Below are 20,403 nucleotides of genomic sequence, written 5' to 3'. Positions count from 1 at the left end.
TTTAAAGTATAATCCATATAGACATTTTTCTCATGCAGATAAATGATGACAAATTTTTGACAAGAACTGATGTACCTTCTGACTTTATTAGGATACAGTATTTATAATTAATTTGTGGCAATTAATACTAAAACACTAAGTGATTTGCTTTGAGAAATGAATTAATACTATTAATTGCAATTCTTATACTTGCATGCCATAACAATTTTTAGTTTATGTTTAGTTTATCTATTCTTCTGTTCCATTTTCACTGTATTGAGAAGACAACTTTTAAAATTAATTTGGATTAATATTCTGTTGCTGTTATAGAGCAAGCTATATAAGTAGTAGTAGTTTCCATAGCAATGCTCTAAAATACTGTATCATTTTTCAAAAAAAAATATTTTACATATCTTCACTTAAAAACAATATTATACCATGCTGGGTTTTAAGAACCTTGAATTGGTTTAGGAAGAAGAATTGGAATTTGGAAAGAAGTATATTGATCATGAGGTGCAGAATACTGTAACAGAACTGATGAATGAATTGGCTGGAAAGCAGCAAGAGATTGAAGAGCTAAATAAAAAGCTAGAAGAAATGAGGACAACATATGGTACAGATGAATTGCAACAGGTATAATTACCTTATGTTGCTTTCTGCATGCTTGGTATAATCTGAGTTGCTGAAAATGTTCATTTTAGTTTCATTTATTGATACTAATATTAGAAGTATCAGTATATTTATTGCTTCAGCTTCCACATTTTTTGGTTCAAGAGCCGAGGTGGTGCAGTGGTTAGGGTGCAGTACTGCAGGCCACTTCAGCTGACTGTGATCTGCAGTTCAGCAGTTCAAATCTCACCGGCTCAAGGTCGACTCAGCCTTCCATCCTTCCGAGGTGGGTGAAATGAGGACCCAGACTGTGGGGGCAAGTTGCTGACTCAATTTGCTAAAAAATCTGTAAACCGCTTAGAGAGGGCTGAAAGCCCTATGAAGCGGTATATGTCTAATAAATAAATAAATAAATAAATAGTTCTTAATGAGTGTTGACTTTAATTCTATTTAAAAAAAAACAATAGGATTATATATATATTTAGAATACTCCCTAGTTTTGTTAGACAAAGGACAGTGAAATAAGCATTCCTCTTATAAATCAAGAAAATGGTTGATAAAGTAATGGTGCAATAAAATTCATCAATTTCTTGGAACTTGGATAATATATAAATCTATGCTAATCATTAAATTTCTGGTCCAGTTGTTAGAAGAATACTAAGGAATCACTTTGGATACTGGGATGAGTCACATACAATATATATTAACTAAATATTGTCTGCACAATTAAAATGTATACATGTAAATTATCATTTGCGTTATGTGCACATTACCCTGCTATTACGCATATTTTATTTAGTATGTCCCTATAGTACACATCCTTTATCTGTCCTTTTTGGATTATTGATGAAATAGCGATGGAAAATAGCATTTCAAAGTAGGCAACTTTATCCTGTTTTTTATACTATATCTGGTTTCTCTTATATAAATATTATACTTTTTGTTTTTATTTTTTGAATTTGACAGATACATTAATTGCAGGAAGATTTCAGAAAATGCACCTATAAGGTGTTTCTGTGTATGTGTGTTTACTATTAGGCATTGTACACTTATGAGATGATGTAAAGTTTTATGGTGCTTTGTCTTGTGTCCCAGAGCATTTGTAAATTGACAGATAGTTATAACAATAGCACTTAGACACATATATCATACTGTAGTTCTTTATAGTGCTCTCTAGGACATTTGCAATGTCAGCATTATAAACTCCAACAATCTGGGTCCTCATTTTATCAATCTTGGAAGGACAGAAAGATGATTCAACCTTTTTTTTTATTATTCTATATTTCCACCCTCCCCCCCCATGAGCCCCCCTCCCTCACCCCCTTCCGACTTCCCAGATCCCATTCCCGACACAACTCTTTATCAAACACAGTCTGGAGTATATTGAAACCAAATAGATTAGAAGTTAAAAAATAAAAAATGAAGGAAAAAAGAAAAGAATTAAAAAAAGAAAAAACCCCAAAAAAGAAAAGTCAATAAACTCTCTACCTTAAGCTCAGCTTCCCATCATTATTAACACTTAAACAATGTGCATCATTCCTAATCTCAATTAATTTATTACTTGCAGGATTTCAAACTATGCTGAAACCAAGTGAGTTAATCAAATAAAATTCTACTCTAGCTAGGGACCTTATCTCTTTATCTAAATATGTGTCCATTTCCAAACCTTTAAGTTATCCCTTATACCTCTTTCTCTATAAAGCAACTTAAACACCTCAAATATTTCTCTCGGTTTCCGTTCCAACTCCTCTCATCCTGCCTCTACCCGTGTCCATATATATATTTTATTATCATCCGTACTCCTCTCATATTTGCTCCGCCTTCCTTCAAGCTCCCTGAGTATATCCTTCCAAACATTATATTCAAATAAAAATTTCTATAAAAATCAACTTACTTTCTGGCTCAAAATAAGCTCTAATTAAACCTTCACTACCCTCCCATCTGCGCCGCCCTTCCCAACTCCATTCAACCTAAACCACAATCCAGAAGCATCACAATCTCCGCCTTCCTCACCCTAGAGAATAAAACATAAACAATTTATATAAAAATTCAAAGTTGTCCATCAAGTCTTTTTTTAAGTCCCATACAGTATATTTTCCGAGGAGATCAGCATCATTTCTTTCAGCCTTAATGTCTCTTCATCGGTATACCACTATACCATTTTATACAAGACAGAGTCACAAAGTATTATTCAAGTTAAGATTAAGCAAATGTTTTGGAAGCATAACTAAATCCTTGTTCTCTGCTCTTCTGCCTTTCCGGAGGGGAAAAAAGATACCTCCCGCCTTGTAGTTGTGTGGTTTGGTGTTTCTCTTCTACTTCTCCTTGTCTTTGTCCAGGTCCGGGTAATTCAGGAAGTCCTGCCTTTAAGATCTTATAGTAAAAGTCTCGAGCTTCACAAGCTGAATTGAGGCGATATTTTTGATCATCAAGTGTAACTGTAATACCAAATGGCACCTCCCATCTGTACTGTATCTGATTATTTCTAAGTTCTTTAGTTAAGAAAGCATAGTCTCTCCTGGCTCTTATCATTTGGGGTGGCATTTCTTTAAAAACAATCAAGTCCTGTCCATCAATTCGCAGCCTGTTATTGTAGAACTCTTGTAGTATCGCGTTTCTGGATTCTTTTGTGGCAAAATATATAATTATATCTCTCGGAAGCTGTCTCTGTTTTGCTGTCCACGAATTATGGCGGTAAATTTTTTGGATCTGCCAATCAAAGTTAAGTCCCGGACTTCCCACCACACGACTGAAAGCCTCAAAAAAGGTCTGCTTCAAATTCTCCTGTTCATTTTCATGCAATCCCCTAACTCTTATTGCAAACGCAGTCTTTTTATAGTTTGTCATAACAAGTTGTCTCTCTGCCTTTTCAACTTCCTGTTGCAACGTTTCAATTTTAGATGTCAAATTAGAATATAATCTGTCATCACAGTTATAACCCCGATGGTATCCTCCTTTGTTTGAGCAATCTTGGCATCAAGTTTATCACATAATTCCGAAATAAATTGCTTCATTTCCTCTCTAAATTCTCTGAGAGTTTCAAAAAGAAATTCTTTCATTAACAAATCTCCAGTAGGGGGCGTAGAAGGCAAAGACTGCGGCTTTATATTGATTGCTTGGGATATATTGTTAAGGAAACGTTTAGATTGCTTTGATTTTTGTTTTAAAAGGCAGCGTCTCCCTCTTCGTCGCTGGGCATGCGGAAGGGATCTTTCCCCTGAAAGGGGTTGACTGTTCATGTAACTCCATGTGGTTGACAATGTGAATTTTCTTCTGTGGAGCCAAGCTAGAGAGTATATTCTCTTTAGTATATTCTTTATTGCAAATAAAGAGGGTACACATTGAATACAGCAGCACAACAGTATCAGCAAAGCAACAAGGGTTATAATGGTCTTGACAGTATTTCCCAACCAGCTAAAATTAGGTAGCCAAGAGGTCAGCCAATCCCACAAGGAGTCCGAGGTCTTATATGTCTGTCTAACTGTTTGAACGATATCATGTAATTTTTCCACACTGGTTTCAATTTCTCCGGACTGGTTCAAATAATGACAACAGGTAGCAGTCAACCAAACACATAGGCCTCCTTCCTTGCTTAACAAGTAATCCAGAGCTAATCTATGTTGAGTTAAAATTCCAGCTAGAGTCAACTTCGGCCTGCAGGGCTTGTAGCCCAAATATCGTGGTGTTAGCTAGGGTTTCCATTTGAGCAGATAAGATACGCAGTTGTTTAACGTTCCATGCGACACCCAAGAGTGGTAGGGTGGAGGGTGCTCTGCCCTGTTTTCCAGGTCAGAGACAGAGACAGCCTCAAGCTGTGGTTCTTGTTGGTTGGTCATGGTCAGGTGGCTTCTGTGTTTGTGTAGGTGGTTCTGTAGGTGGTTTGGGCAAATATGGTCTTACGTGCCATCCTGGGATCCAAAGAACTTTGTCTTTTAGTTGGATTGCAGCGTAGCCCCTTCCCCAGGTAATCAGGTCAGCAGGTCCTCGCCACGTCATGTCAGGCAAGCAGCGATAGTAGACAGGTGGACGGGGGGTGTCTGCAGTAGGTGGAGCTGCAAAATGACGAGTCGCTGCTGAGGATGGTGGGCTGCCGGTAAGATTTAAAAAGTTTAATGTATAGAGACAAAGATTAAGAATGTTTTGCAAAGCTGGGAGGCTAGGGGGCGCTTTCCCCGGTGTTTCAATGTAGCGATCAAGGGCATGCTTAAGAGTCTGATTAGCGCGCTCAACCATTGCCTGTCCTTGGCTGTTATATGGAATGCCGAATTTGTGCACAATGTCCCATTGGTTACAAAAAGCAGCAAAGGCTGCACTGATGTAAGTGGGCCCATTGTCTGTTTTTATCTCTTTTGGGCGTCCCAGCGATGCGAAGGTTCGAATGCAGTGGTTGATAACATGTTTTGTGGCTTCCCCTCTTTTTGGGGTAGCAAACAAGAAGCCAGAGAATGTATCTATGATTACATGTAGATACTTCCAAGGAGCAAAGGATGGATATTGAGTCACATCCATTTGCCAAATTTGGCAACATTCTGTCCCTCTGGGATTAACTCCCATAGGGAGGGAATGTTCTTGCCAACTACAATTGGGGCATTGTTGAATGATTGCTGATGCTTCCGCCGACGTAAGGCCAAATTGTTTTATGAGCGCTTTTTTGTTCTGATGGTGTGATAGCAAAACAAACATTGACATGGGGTGGGGGGGCTGATGCCGCAGCGTCAGCAACATCATTGCCCTCCTGGAGAGGCCCAGGGAAGGGCTGATGGCTTCAGATATGGGAGACATGGAAAAAATGGGTGCGGGCAGAAATTAACTTTAGCAAAGATTAAAAGAGCGAGAGTAATTGTGGTTCCAATGAGGGAGAAAGATAGGCCTCATAAATTGATTTCACAATCTGAGTTACATAGAGGCTATCCAAAATCAAGTTAAAGGGTTTATTTGGAAAAGTGGAAAAAGCCAAAATAGAGGCAGCAAGCTCCGCACACTGAGCGGAAGTCTGCGGGGGGGGGGGGTAATTTTTGTGCACCACCGACCATTCTCCTGCCAGGCACAAGCCCCATAGGTTTTGCTTCCGTCAGCAAAAATAGTCATGGCCTGAGGAAGCGGGAGAGGGGAATATGGAGTGTGCCATTGCAGGGGAACAGATTTCAAAAGAGCCAATCTAGGGTCGGGAGGTGCATGGCAAGAAATCTCACCTGGCCAGTCAGCAAGTGCGAATTGAAGGTTTTCCGAGTTAGCAAGTAAAGTCTCCCAAGTTGATAAAGAACAAGGGACAAAAATCATGGAAGGTTCAATTCCGGCCAACAACTTTGTTTTGACACAGGCTTTTGTAATTAGAGCTGCAAAAAGTGCAGGTTTCTGAGAAATAGTGGACTTTGGGGTGTGAGACAAGTGTACCCATTCAATAATTAATAATTTTGAAGTTTTTTGCACCTTGGCTCCTGTTGGGAGCCCAAGAGTGTTACATATAATGAAAGCTAAGGGGGTGTTATCCTGAAGACGATCCACCCAAATTTGAGCAAGGGCCTCATTTACCTCTTTTAAAACTTGCTGATGTGTTTCATCTAATTTAATAACATCTGCAGGGGTTTTGCCCATTGTTAATGCAGAAAACAACGGAGCCAATTGAGGGGTTGTGAGCCCCATATATGGGCGTGCCCAGTTAATGGAGCCCAAATATTGCTGTAACTGTACTAATGTGGGAGTGTGTGGCAAGTCCAATTTTGGCATTGCAGGTGCAGCATGAGAAGCCAAAAGCTTGTGACCCAGGTACGAAAAAGGTTGTGCTGTTTGAACCTTTTCTGGAGCTATGTGCAGGCCATTTTTATGGAGAAGGTTAGTCAGAAAAGGTAATGTTGCTAAAACCATACCTGTGGGCCCACATGCCGCTACTAAGATATCATCCATATAGTGCTAAATTAAAAAGTGAGGGTGTGCCATCCGATACGGCTGCAAAGTTTTATTTATAAAATATTGACACATGGTAGGGCTGTTGAGCATTCCCTGAGGCAGGACTGTCCATTGAAAGCGAGAAGCAGGTTTGGAATTGTTAAATTCTGGAACATAACTTTCTCATGGAGTGGGATAGAAAAAAAAGCATCTTTTAAATCAATGATCATGAGATCGCATTCTTGGGGGATCAAATTTGGATTGGGGAGGCCGCACTGCAGCTCTCCCATGGGCTGGAGAATTTTATTAACAGCCCGCAAATCATGCAAAAAACACCATTTACCAGATTTCTTTTTTATAACAAACACAGGGGTATGTAAGGGCTGTGGGATACCTCTTTCCTCTCTCTCTCTCTCTCTCTCTCTCTCTCTCTCTCTCTCTCTCTCTCTCTCTCTCTCTCTCTCTCTCTCATCCTCTATCTCTTTGTCTCTGTTCACTTTCTCTTTCCCTCTTTTCCATTCTTCTGTCACTTTCTCCTTCTCCCTTCTCTCTCCTCTTTGTCTCTTTCTGTCACTTTCACTCTTTTTCTTTCTTCCTCTCTCCCACTCTTTTATCACTTTCTCTTTACTCTCTACTTCCCAACCTGTCCCCATAATTTACCTTCGATTAATCATGTTTGCAATAATTTACCTACTTTCCTAAATAGGCGCAGTTCCCTCACCGGAGCTCCCGCCCACTCAAACACACACACACACACACACACACACACACACACAAAACCATTTTTCTCCATTCCAATTCAGATCCTATGAATCAATTGCTCTGTGAAACATCTGTGAAAAAGATTCAGGTGCTCAGGCAGGAAAATGTCATCAAAGCAACAGAAAAGAAATCAGAAGAGTCAGTAAGAAAGGGAGTAGCAAGAACTCCTTGAGACATGAAATCACGATGAGGAAAGACTAAGAGAGGCATCGTAGGGGGTAATGGAAGAGAGGTAGCTGGGATCACCGGAAGAAAATAGGAAGAGCCAGGCAGATTCACTTGCCAAGAGATTGAAATAAGAAGGAAGATAAGAAGCAGCCTTTTGTGTGGGACTGGCTGAATGCCCCAGGATTAGTCTCCTGACTGTGAGTCAGGTTGGAAAGCAGGCAGAAGCGTCCTCTAAAGGGATGTAATGCTGAGGAGCTTCAGGGGCTGAGGGTGACAGAGGCATGCATACAAGGGAAGAGGAAGCCTTGGATTCAGAGTGTGAATTTAGTGAAGAGGTTTCCAAATATGGCGGGGGGTGTCTGGTCCCCCCATCATGGCTTTTTCATGAACTTTTAAACATTCCATGACGATCTGCCAAGTGGAAAGTATTTTCGCTGGTGCCCTTGGAGGGTCATGGAAATACTTCCCTAATTTTTCCCAAGTGGCTGTTCGAATTGAGCCCTTCTCAGGATATGTGGGACAATTTTGATAAATGTACCTGAGAAGGTTAGTAAGATCTTTTTTCGAAAGGATGGTGAGAAAGTTCCCATTGTTTTTTTAAGATTAATATTGAGGATTTGGCCAATTCTCTAAGTTCAAAAAGGTGTGCAACCTGGGGCTTAGAGAATTCTGCCCCCATAACTCATGATTCTGGGAGAATGCTCCGTCTGCGACGGCCGGTCCTGGTATGCAAGGGGCGTTCCTTCACCGGTAAGCAATGGGGGTGCCAAATGAGACGGATGAGGCGACGTGCTTGATCAGCAAGATCACGTCGGGGTCACCAGTTGCGACATTGTCGCCACACTGGTGGGCTGCTCATGTGTCCTTGCCTAATCAAAAGGAAAACACCAGACAAAATTCCTCGGGATGAGCAAAAGCTTCGAATGATCATCGAAGGGCTCTTTTATTAGAAAAGTTAGTTACAGCGTCATCAAAAAGGAGCGTATCAAAAGGCATATATAATCACACATGACAAGTAAACTAATGAAAAGTTCACAGCATTCTACAAATAAACCAATAGAAAATCACATCATGGCAAAGGGTGGGCAAAGGGAGAACAGAAAGTTACAAGCTGCATGGCATTGGGAGGGGGAGAGGGGGAATAGAAAGTTACAGCACAGCATAGGGGGGAAGAAAGGGCATGTGTGGGAGTAGCTGGCTCACATAGTTCTTGTTACATGAGGCTGCATAGTGAGTTATGACCGTTAGGCCAGAAAGATGTTTCTGGTGCGATGTTTTTGCATCCCTGTGTATGTGTGTTTCAGACAGTAGAAACTGCCCTGCACGCAAACACCCGGAATGAATTCCAACAAGTGCTTTTTTTCTATTTGTTGTTATAATCCAGAATATTGTTATTAAAGTGCAAACACTTGCATAAAATCCTTAAAAGCAAATAAATGTTCCATAATGAGGGGGTCCCGGGCCACCCAAAACTTACATTATACCATGTATGAATAATTAGTAATAAATAGTCATAGCTATTTATTATATGTTCATTGATAGTCATAACTATTTATTATATGTGGAAACAGTTGTGTTTTACACCTTAACTTTAATTAAATTATTTAATTTGTTAAAATATTCTGTATCTCAGGCTATCTAAATACAAGTCTGGAAGGATATAACATTTATTTATTTGTTTGATTTATATCCCACTTTTATTACTTTATTTGTAACTTATACTAAATTTGCTCTCTTAATAGTAATTTCTAATAACAGGAAAAAGTTGGAGTTTTTCACAGTGCATTTTATCCCGCTATTTATTTGCCTAAATAAATTCCCTAGCTCAGATGTATTTTATTAAATTTAGAATGTAACATTGTTCTAGGTTGCAGTAGATACGTTTTTTAATACTCATTGAGAAAAATACTCAATGGAAAAAACCTCCCTAACATGGTTTTTATAAGTCTTAACATTAAAACAGCCATTTAAAATCATTGTGTTGCGTTTGCAGAAGAAAGAATTTTACTGAAGTTTTGGGCATATGAGTTTTTAAAAGCCTGTGTTTTTTTTAAAAAGCCAGTGCTTTTCTTTCCTCATCTTTCTGCTAAAGGTAGTCCTCAATATGTGACCAGTCACTAAACTAAGTTCAAAGTTATGATAAACCCCAAAATGGAATTTAAAATCTGAATTTAAAGTTCCAATGTCCATATTCCCTGGGTCATGTGCATTTTTTTGGTGCTTGGCATATTTATGGCCATTCACCGCACCCTGCAATCGACTATGATTTATGACATTTTTGCCAGAAACCAGCATTTATTTCCAGTTTCTGGCAAAAATTGTCCCAGAGTGAACAATGGTTTGCTTAACAACTGCTGCATTTGCTTGTCACAAAAAAGGTCGGAAAATGGATGTAGTTACATAGAGAGCTGCTTTACAACTGTCATGATGTTATGACCAAAAGTGTAGGCTGAATTGCAATCATAAATTGGAGACTATCTGAATCTCTTACTATATAATATTTGACATCTTGTTTTTGAGTTTGCCCATTTAGTATCACAATTATGTTTTATTATATTGATCAAAGAAGGCCAGAAAATAGTTTTTATAATTGATTCTAGATACCATAATATACTAGACTGCATGTATAGAGAATTGAGAATGTAATTGATTGACATGAGTTAGAAAGGTATGATATGTTACAATGTTTGCTAAATATAGAGAATGTTTAAATAAAGATCAAAACTTTTTAAAAATAATTTATTAGATTGATTTAAAAATGAAGGAAACTATTTTATAAAAAGAAAAACTCTAATCTAACCAATTTTGTTGTAGACATGATGTACAATGACAATAAAGACTATACTATACTAATCTATTTTTAGTTATACATAATCATACAATACATATTACTTGATTTGTGTAATGTAGCCTTTTAGTGAGAAAATTGAAAAAGAAAAATAGCACTTTCAAAGCAAAAATGAGGTTAAGTAAATATTCCAGTTTGTAATCTAATATTGCAAAGCATTTTCCTTACTTCTCTCTCACCATTCACATGATCGTATATAATCTGCTATAATTAATGGAAGTTGATATTTGGTTTATGCTTCTTTTTTCAACTCTGAGCTCAGTTTGTGTTCTTCTTAAGCTGAACACAGACCTGAAAGAGAAACCTCCAAGGACTGGAAGAGAAACCAAAACATCTTCCAACTTAAAACTGTATTGGATTGATGGTTGGGAAAATAGTTTCCTGATAAAATATGTCTTGCATATTCAGCAATATTTATTTCAATCCAATAGGATAATTTTTATTAAATTCAACTTCTTTTTTAACATTGTCCTCATCTGTCCTTTTTTTTTTTTTTTTGCAGCATGATATTTGAATGATTGCTCATTGTTTGATGCTGGAAGTTTTAGTTCTTCAGATTTTAGGTCTATTCAGAGGAAGTATAAAAATTAAGCAGTCACATATTCTTTTGCAAATATAAAAAATTATTTGGGGCTTGTGCTGAAAATCAGTTCTTGGAAAAATGTTTAGAAATGTAATAAAGTGTTTATAAGCTATAAATATTAAAACTATACTAAGGTAACAAAAACCTATATTTATATTAGCATTTTAAAGTATTAATTGGTAAAAATAATATCATTAGCAAGGAAATCAATATTCTGTTATAGATAAAGAGAATACCCTGTTTCCCTGAAAATAAGACCTCCCCGGATAATAAGCCCAATTGGGCTTTTGAGCATATGTGCCCTTCCCAAAAATATTGCAACACAATAGCAGCCATGAAGTGACCACGCTCGCTACCTCCTGCACCTCAAAAATAATAAGACCTCCCCATAAATAAGGCCAAGCACTTATTTCGGTTGTCAAAAGAAAATAAGACCCTGTCTTATTTTCAGAGAAACATGGTATTTGCAGCTCAGGGTTGTAACTGTGGAGTTCTTAGCACTCTCAGAGCTTTGTTATTTTCTTGCAGATGTTTCATTGCCTGGCTAGATAAATTATACAGTACCAGTGAGATTTGCTGACTGTTTGTTTATATTAGCTTGCCCTGTCAGTTTTTGTAAGTATATGGCTTTCTCCTTGATGAAACAATACCCTAATCAAGCAACAATCAAAGAGAAAGTTTGCAACCCGAATTCCCTATTGATAACATTACATAATACCGAACCTACTGTTATGCCTTTATAGTGAACATGTTTTGTTTTTCTGTTTTCTAAATATCTGGGCATATTTGGAATTGTATGCACTCAAGACTCACCTGAATTGATATAGAGTTCTGTATAAATGGTAATAATATTTAACATAACATTTTCTAGTTCCAACAGTACGAAGAAGCAATTAAAAAAAGGGACAGCATTATAATTCAGCTCACTGCTAATCTGCAGCAAGCCAGAATAGAGAGAGAAGAAACTGTGAGTGAATTTTTGGACTTGACAGAACAAACTGAAAAATTGCAAATTCAATTTCAGCATGTAAGTAACTGATATTTTATTAAAATTTAAAAATATGCTTAAATTATTCCAGTTATTGAAGGAAAAAAGTATACATGCTTCTCTCATTTTTTCTACTTTCCCATTAGGCAAACCATTTTGAGTTAATGGATTGATTTTGATTTTATATATTATTCACTGACTGGATTTCTATTAAACTTTCAGTTTGCAAATGATATTTTCAGTTCTCCGTATTATAAATAATGACTCTTTTGAATGATATCCAAATGCCAAAATTTTAGTTTAAGGAAGTCTTACAAGCTGAAAAAAGTGCTGAGAGTTCACAAACAATGGTTTGGCTATCCGATAAAATAAAAAGTGCATATATCTGAAAGTGTGGCATTGCTTTTCTGTATCAAGAAATCATTGCTCTGAATCGTTTATCTTTTATACTCCCAGAAAGTATATTGAAGTAAATTTAGTCTTTTTCAGGATAATTTATTCTGGACTATGTTTGAGTAAATAGAAGTACGTTATGAAAATTCAGGAGGAAAAGGGACATGAGTTTTTAATATGTCTCTGAGATGTCTCTGAGAATAAGTGTAAAATGCATGCATTTATGGGAGAGAAATGAAAATACGTTATTGAGAATGCTTACTTTGTAAGCCACTTTTTCAAACAATGTCTTAACACACTGTTCTGTTCATAAGTTACAGGCAAGTGAAACTTTAAGGAACAATAGTTACAGCAGTACAGCTGCTGACTTACTACAAGCTAGGCAACAGATATTTGCCTGTCAGCAACAGCTCAAAGAAAAAGAGCAACTGTTGAAAAACTATCAGAAGATAAATGAAGATCTTGGAGTGCAAGTTTCCCTTCTGCAACATAAAATCATGGGCATGGTTTGTATTCTAAGACTTGTATATTTGATCATAGTTATTGTTTAAAAAAACTAGTACAAGATGCACAATAATATAAAACATTGGACGAGGAGAACTGAACATTTATTTTTAAAGTATGTATATTGTACCTGACAAGTTTCACTTAGCCAAATTAGCCATGTTTAAACTATACAGTAAGAATATATACTGTGGAATGTGGATAATGAAAAATACTGTTTTGCTTTTTTCTTATTATTCAATCAGGTATTTCTGTGGTTTCCCTGTATAGAACTGCATTGACGATTTGTTTTTCTTTTTAACCTTTTAAAACTTTAATCATGTTTGGTTAATTATATAGCATATTTTATAAAAATTATGAAAAATCAACAAACAAGAGATAATTTTTTGGCCAGCATGAGAGTGGTATCTATTACTGTAACCAATTTATGGAGACTACATATGGCAAGAATAGGTTTATGGTTTTTTAAAATCTCTTATTCTGTTAATTTCCTGTCTGAGAAACATGCATTTTTGCAGGCTAGGCAAAAATAAAGTTGGCTGGTATGTCATGTAAACTTAGCCATTGATTTAAAATATATTTTAAAAATAAGATTATCACACGAAAGCATAATATAGTTTATTTGAGTAGACAAAAGTTTTATCACACAGAACAGTTACTTTTTTAAACCCAGTTTTACAATTTAATGTACTATTTGAATCCAAGTCCTGTGCTTATTTTATTGACTTTAAATGTGTTATTCTAAAAATCAATAGTTCTTTTTATAATAATATAAAGCTTAATAAATCTGAGGTATATGAAGGTATATTAGAAATTTTATAATAAATAAGGGAATTGTTTCTATGATAGGAAAAATGGAAAGATGAAGAAGATTGTTCTACAAAGAAGAAAATGCATGAACAACAAACAACTATTGAAGAACTGAAAGAAAAATGTAAAGAACATGAAGAAAATATGCGTCTATGTCTGAAAAAATTATCATTTGCTGAGAAATCTCTAGTGGAATTAAAAGAAGAGACTTTTCAAAAGAATCAAGAGCTCCGTAATGTGAAACTTGAACTAACAATTTCTAAACAAAAAGAAAAAGAATGTTCTGAGGAAATAAAACTGTTAATGGGAACTGTGGAAAAACTGCAAAAGCAATTTCACGAAGTTACCCAACATGAGAATGATATCAAAGAAAAAATGGAATTTGAAGCCCAAAGGAAAGTTGCAGATCTCACGGCAGAATTAGAAGAAATGCATGGCCAGCAGATTGTACAACTGAAGCAAGTATTAATCAGAGAACATTCAGCAGAAATCGAAAAGGTCCTTGCCCAACAAAAAGCAGATTTAGAGAAAGTATACTCTGATAATACTAATGACCAAATCCACTTAATGAATACTGCAATTAATGATTTGAATCAGATGCTTCAGGATGCTTACAATCAACAAGAAAAAGTAAAACATGAATTATCCAAGCAGGTTGAACGGTTGTCCTTGGAAAAATCTTCTTTTCAAAATCAAGTGGAAGATCTTTGTCAACAACTGAGCTTTGCTCGGTTCATGACAAAGAAGGCTATAAGTGAAAAAGAAACCAAATTGCAAGAAGTAGATACATTAAAAATCACTATTGGACACCTAAAAGCTCAACTTATTTCAGCCGTAGAGATAAGGAAAGAACTAGAAATGAAACATGTAGAAATTATAAACTACCAAATAAAACTTGAAATGCTGGGAAGAGAAAAGGATGCTGTTCTGGACAGGATGGCAGAATCTCAAGAAGAAGAACTAGAGAGATTGAGGACTCAGCTTTTATTCAGTCATGAAGAAGAATTGTCAAAAGTGAAAGATGATTTACAAATAGAACACAAAATAAATATTGAAAATCTTAAAGATAATATGACTATGCAAGCTAAACACCAATTAGATGATTTGCAGAATGAAATGAACAAAAAATTAGAAGCTATGCAGTTCAAAAATGACAACTTAATAAAAATTCAGAATCAACTCACATTAGAAATAGCACGACTAGAAGATTTACATCCGCCTACAGTAAATACTAACTCAGAAGAAATGATACTACTGATAAAGAACCTAAAGGAAGAGATAAAAGTTCTTAGACAAGAAGAAAAGAAAAAATGTATACTTGAACAGGAGTTGCAACTTAAAACAGAATTACTTGACAAAAAAATGAAAGAGCAGGCACATTATCTTCAAGAAAAATATTTATTGGTTGAAGCACAAAATGATGTTCTCGAAGGTGAAAATAAGGCTCTACAAGACAAATTAAACAAATGCACAGTTAGGAATGTGGAAGGGAACTTGATTTTTACTAGTAACAATTCTAATTCAGAGGATTTTGATTTACAAAACAGAATAGACAAATTAATAGCTGAAAATGAAAAACTTGTACAACAAGACATCAAACAAAAAGAAGAGATTAATACACTAAAAAACTCATTTTCACGTGCTGAAATAAATTTTAACCACAATTACCAAGAACTCAAAGAAAATTATACTTCTCTTTTAAAAGTAAAATTGGATTTAGAAGCAAGCATGGACAAGAATAAAGAGGAATATATAGAAAAAGACACATCAGAACTTATGGAAAAACTAGAGCTCTCTCAGCATGAGAATTTAGAACTTTCATTAAGACTTTCTGATCTTTCTGAACAGTTAAAAGTAAAGCATCATCAAATCTGCCAATTAAATGCAGAGGTTATGTGCCTAAAGCAAGATAAAGAACACATTTCAGCAAGGTGTAAAGAACTAGAATTTGTAGTTAGTCACAAATTGGAGAAGAATATTAATTCTTTTGAACAGGAAACAGAAAATTGCCGTGGGGAACTAGCCAAAGATCAGCCTACAGTTAATGAACCTGGAAACTTTATTTCTGACTTCAATCAGAAATTTGACATATCAATAGAAAAAGAAGAAAATATTATACTATATTATATTATACCAAGTGAGCTGTTGGCTCATAGCATTCCTGTGGAAGACATTCTTTATCAAAAACTGAGCCGAGAACCAGAATCACTATTGGATAATTTTAATCAAATGCATGAAATAACAGGAGATTCCGTGTGTATGAATCCTATGCAAAAGAAAAACAAAGTAAAGGAACAGCTGGATATGTTAAAAACTAAGCAGGTATGGATAAACATATGAATGCATGAATATATGCATTTCTGCATGACTTCTCTGTAAGCTAATATGTGATAATAAGGGATCTCTTTTGAGGATATACATTACATATCTATTTGATATGATTTTCCTTGAATATGTGATATTTATTCACAGATATTTATAAAAAAACAGTCAATAACTCTGAAACGTATTAACATAGAAACCCAAAAAACTGAAGGCAGAAAAAAACTTTCTTATCCACTGAACCACCTAGTGTTTAAACCCAATCCTATACAACTTTTTATGAGTTCATTATATTATGTGCAACTATGTCATATGATTTGTTAAAATTTAGATAGGTCTATGCAATAGTGGCAAATATCTGTAGCTTGGGCATAGGATAAGGGTGAAGGTTCATTCTCTGAGCTTGTAACTTGGTTTCTGAAACTTTCATTACAGGGATAGGTAACATATTCAGCAGAGTTTAGGGAGTGTCAGTGTTCTTCCATTTATGAGAGCTTCAGGTGTGGGTGTCTCAAGTGATGGTCTTGTGATGGGTCAGCTGTGAGTTATCAGTGAGTCTTCTGATGTGTCTTGTGATAAGGAGGTTACATCAGGCAAGGGTCATAAGGAGATGAACTGCTGGTGGGAGGATGGTTGCATGTGTTGGTTGAGGGCGGTGCTGGCTCAATGCCACTTTCATCCAAAACATTTGTGACATATTTTTAACAGGTTTAGGTTTATTTTGTTTAATTTGGTGGCTGGTGGCAGGTGGAGCCATATTTGAGGGCACACAAGGTGTTGCCCTACGTCAGCTCCAGTGCGCATGTGCATGCTGGTCAGCTGATTTTTGGCCTTGTGGTAGGCCCGTTGGGCCGTTATTTACCCTCCCCAGATCTCAGGAAAGCCTCCTTAAGCCTGGGGAGGATGGAAAATGGATCTATTGGGCCCACCGGAAGTCAGAAAATGGGCCATTTCCGGCTTCCAGAGAGGTTCCAGGAGGTCAGGAAGGCCGTTTTTGCTCTCCCCAGGCTCCAAGAAAGCTATGTGCACTTGCGCAGGTGGGCACAACATGGTGGGAGCATTAAATTAAGGGTGTGGGCATGCACACACGCACCATAGCACGCTGCATGTGCTTTTGGCCCCTAAAGGAATAATGGTTTGTCATCACTAGCCTATAGTTTCCAACTTCTTCCGTAGCCTTTTTCTTGTGGATAGGTACAATATTAGCTGTTAATCAGTCCTGGGGAATTTCACCTTTTATTTACTTAATCAGTATCTGGTTAAGCAGATCAACTCATGGTCCAGTGAGCACACCATTACTTTCCAGGCCCATTACTTTCTTAAGCTTTAAGCAGACAAGCTCACTCCCACTTTCCCCTCTAAAAACCCTGTAAAAGATTCTGCACTGCTAGGACTAGTATGATATTCTACCTTGTTTCTGTTATTGGCATTTACTTAGTATTCATTTAGATGGAGTTTGCCAAGTGTTAATAAAAATTGTACATATTTTTCATGATCAATTTCAAGTAAATGATAAAATTACCTGGAATTTATCAAGAATTTCAATTTTTAAAAATGTTAATTTGAATATGAAGGAATATTTAAATATTTAAGAACTAACATTAACAGTGATATTAAAAATAAATGTTATTCTAATTAATAATTGGAAAGGTACTAGTGGGAAAAAGAAAAGGAAAAGCCAGTTGTTCAGTATGACAGAAAGACAGGTGATCAGTGTGCAAGCCATTTGCTTTCACCAGATGTTTAAAAATTATTAGAAGCTTAACAATTTGAGAAATGAAAGTAGAAATGCAGAACATTCTCTTCCAGAAAACTTCCAAAGCAGACTGAAAATATTTAGTCTGTCTTTCCAATGACATAATGCGCACCCCTATGTATCTTTAAAAACTAGGGAAATAATAATTTATTATAATGTCAGTCTCCAGACTGAAATATAATCATCTACTTTTAAATGGTAATCTGGTGTTTCACTATATTGCCATTAGGAGAGCTTCCTTAATTACGGAATCTATATCATATATTGGGAGGACCAAAAAAGGTAATACTTTGCTGTTTGGTTGTTTGAAGAGATGTTTTTGTTTCACCTTAAGGGAATTCCAGCTATGCCCACCTAGGTTTATTAGGAATAGTTTTTTCTTGTATTCCTGTTCTATTCACCAACTGTAACAACATCCTAGCATGGCTGGGAAAAATGAAGCACCACAAGTCACTGGGTCTTATAAGGCAAGAAAGATTTATTGTCCTTGCTTTTGATGGTCTTCAATTCATTTGTACAATATTAAGAATTATTATCTTGGATGTTTTAATTTTTTGATTAATATATTGCTGAAAAAGATTATTGTTATAAACGTCTTGAAAAATTTCAAATTAAGGTAGCATACAGTTTTGATAAATAAGATTAAAACACAGATTATTTATATCTTTAATATCTTGGGGAATAAAATGATTATTAAATTCCACATATGTGTATTTTTCTCTAGAGCGATTTAAAATTGCAGATGGAGGCCCAATCTATTTGTCCTTCTGTGGTTTATTCAGCGCATGTGAATCAGGTGCGTGACTACATGGAAAAAGAAAAAGAAAATGCACTTTCTGCTTTTAAAGAAGATCTCCAGCTAAGTCATACACAAGAGTTTTATGAGCTAAACAAAGGCCAGATTGTGGACAATCAAAAAACAGGTAAGTGGATAAACCAGAAGAAAATTATTTTTAGAATTCCAAGCTTCTTATAATACTCTCCCAGTAGACTCTCTCCCCTTTAGGCCATACCCATAGTTTCTTAAAATAAAACTTATTAAAATAAATATTTCAGTGATAATTTGTTTCCACAGATGAAAAAGACCAATCTGCATGGGTGCATCTGGAAGAACTTAGCAAGAAAGTAGTTGAAGAATGTTCAAAGCTCACTAAGGTCAAGAACAAATTGCCTTAGAATTGTTTAAATTTTGTGTTTCCATTCTTGCTCTAATCTTACAAAAATGTTAAATTGTATCCCATGCATTTTTATAATATTGCTAGGCTATAGTTTAAGTATGAGGATTGGGGAAAATACGGGTGAATCTTTTAGGCACTTACCTAAGGGATCTTTCCTGTAACAAAATTAAGTGTTTTTTAATGAATGCAAAATAGTGTTTCTATAAAAGCTTTATTTGTTTTTTCCTTAGCTGGCTTGATATAATCAAGTATAAAGCTATAATATTCATTTTTATTATTTTTGTAGTCAGTACGTGAAATTCTTCCTGAACTTTTTTCAAATGCTACTGAACTTGATGTTGGTGAGAGAAATCAATCTAATTCAGCATTAATGCCAACAGAAGACCCTCAAGGTAACTCTTCTTGTGCAAATCTATACATGGCCACAAGGGCTACTTTAAACAAAAGTTTATAGAATTGAAGTCCTTGGACTACAACTATTTGTTCAGTGACATGCCAAACAAATTGAACTTTTGATTGGTCTGCAAACTTCTGATCATCGTAGCACTTCACAGTCACATGATCCTCATTTGTGTTCTTCCCTGTTGGCATCCCACAAGTAAAGTCAGTGGGGAAGCCAGCAAGGAAAGTTGCAAGTCATCTCTTATCAAAAGCTGCTGCTTTTTCTCTTGGGGAATACAGCTATGGAAATACAAAATCCCTTTTATGCTCTGCAGCTTCCCCTGTCCTTATATAGTACAGGTAGTTCTTGATAGCACTTTCAATGTCCTTTGCTAAGCAGTGCAGTCCCATGTGCTGTCGTACATCCAGAAAATGTGAGTCATAAAGTGGGAAGAGGCAGGAATGCAGGTGGGAGCACAGGTGATGTGGAGAGAGAATTCATTCATAATTCAGCCAGATTGTGGGGGCAATATGCTGACTCTGTAAATCGCTTACAGCTATAAAGCACTGTGAAGCGGTATATAAGTCTTAAGTGCTGTTGCTATAATTCAGGACTTTTATTTAAAGTAACTGGTAGAAATTGAAAATTCACATTCATCCTTAGATTTTTGAAGATTAATATCTCGGTGGCATTATAAGGAAAGTAGAATACTGTTTAATAAAAAAATGTATTTTACAACAGGAATTAAAATTTACATTAGAATAATGAAATGATATATAAAGTTTATTTATTCTCTGTAATTTAGTTTTGCAAGAAACCCTACAAAGTCTCCTGAATAATATAATGGAAACGTCCCAGAGGCTACTAGAATATCAAGTAGAATTCATAGAAAGCAGAATAAAGGTGAGATTCTTTCAGGTGGAGCAGAGGGGAAGGGATATGACACTACCTATTTTTTTTTTTTTTACAATGTAGTCTTTTTAGCAGTCCCAGAAAACTTCCATGCCTATTTGCACTCTGAAGATACAGATAAGGTCTCAAGTGAGTTCAACAACTCCAAAAGAGAGCTAACAATAGACCCTCAGAGTGCTAACAACCAGATGACTGCAAAGAACATAAATAATTCCATTCCTCACCAGTCAGAACACCAGTTAGAACTGAGGAAGCTTTTCTTGGATAAAAGTGAAATGTTTTCAAAGAAAAAAAAGTTCATTTGCCTTTTGGAAAACAGCACC

General features: G+C 36.1%; 1 protein-coding gene across 5 annotated transcripts in view; it reads left to right on the top strand.

Moving 5' to 3' along the window:
* The window catches only part of AKAP9 (A-kinase anchoring protein 9), a 115,870-nt gene that overhangs the window by 29,394 nt on the left and 66,073 nt on the right, over positions 1–20,403 (top strand). For 4 of the 5 annotated variants that reach the window (XM_032237727.1, XM_032237725.1, XM_032237726.1 and 1 more), the window contains 8 exons: positions 451–612; positions 11,707–11,862; positions 12,531–12,722; positions 13,570–15,852; positions 18,333–18,531; positions 18,684–18,763; positions 19,073–19,178; positions 19,974–20,071. In XM_032237727.1, the coding sequence (XP_032093618.1) occupies positions 451–612; positions 11,707–11,862; positions 12,531–12,722; positions 13,570–15,852; positions 18,333–18,531; positions 18,684–18,763; positions 19,073–19,178; positions 19,974–20,071 (3,276 nt within the window). The remainder of the gene's footprint in view (positions 1–450; positions 613–11,706; positions 11,863–12,530; positions 12,723–13,569; positions 15,853–18,332; positions 18,532–18,683; positions 18,764–19,072; positions 19,179–19,973; positions 20,072–20,403) is intronic. The other variant, XM_032237728.1, reaches the window with a different exon arrangement.

Source organism: Thamnophis elegans, chromosome Z (assembly GCF_009769535.1).
Source record: "Thamnophis elegans isolate rThaEle1 chromosome Z, rThaEle1.pri, whole genome shotgun sequence".
In the NCBI taxonomy this organism is placed as follows: Eukaryota; Metazoa; Chordata; class Lepidosauria; order Squamata; family Colubridae; genus Thamnophis; species Thamnophis elegans.
The sequence above is the reverse complement of the archived record's forward strand: the minus strand, read 5'-3'. Positions and strand labels throughout refer to the sequence as shown.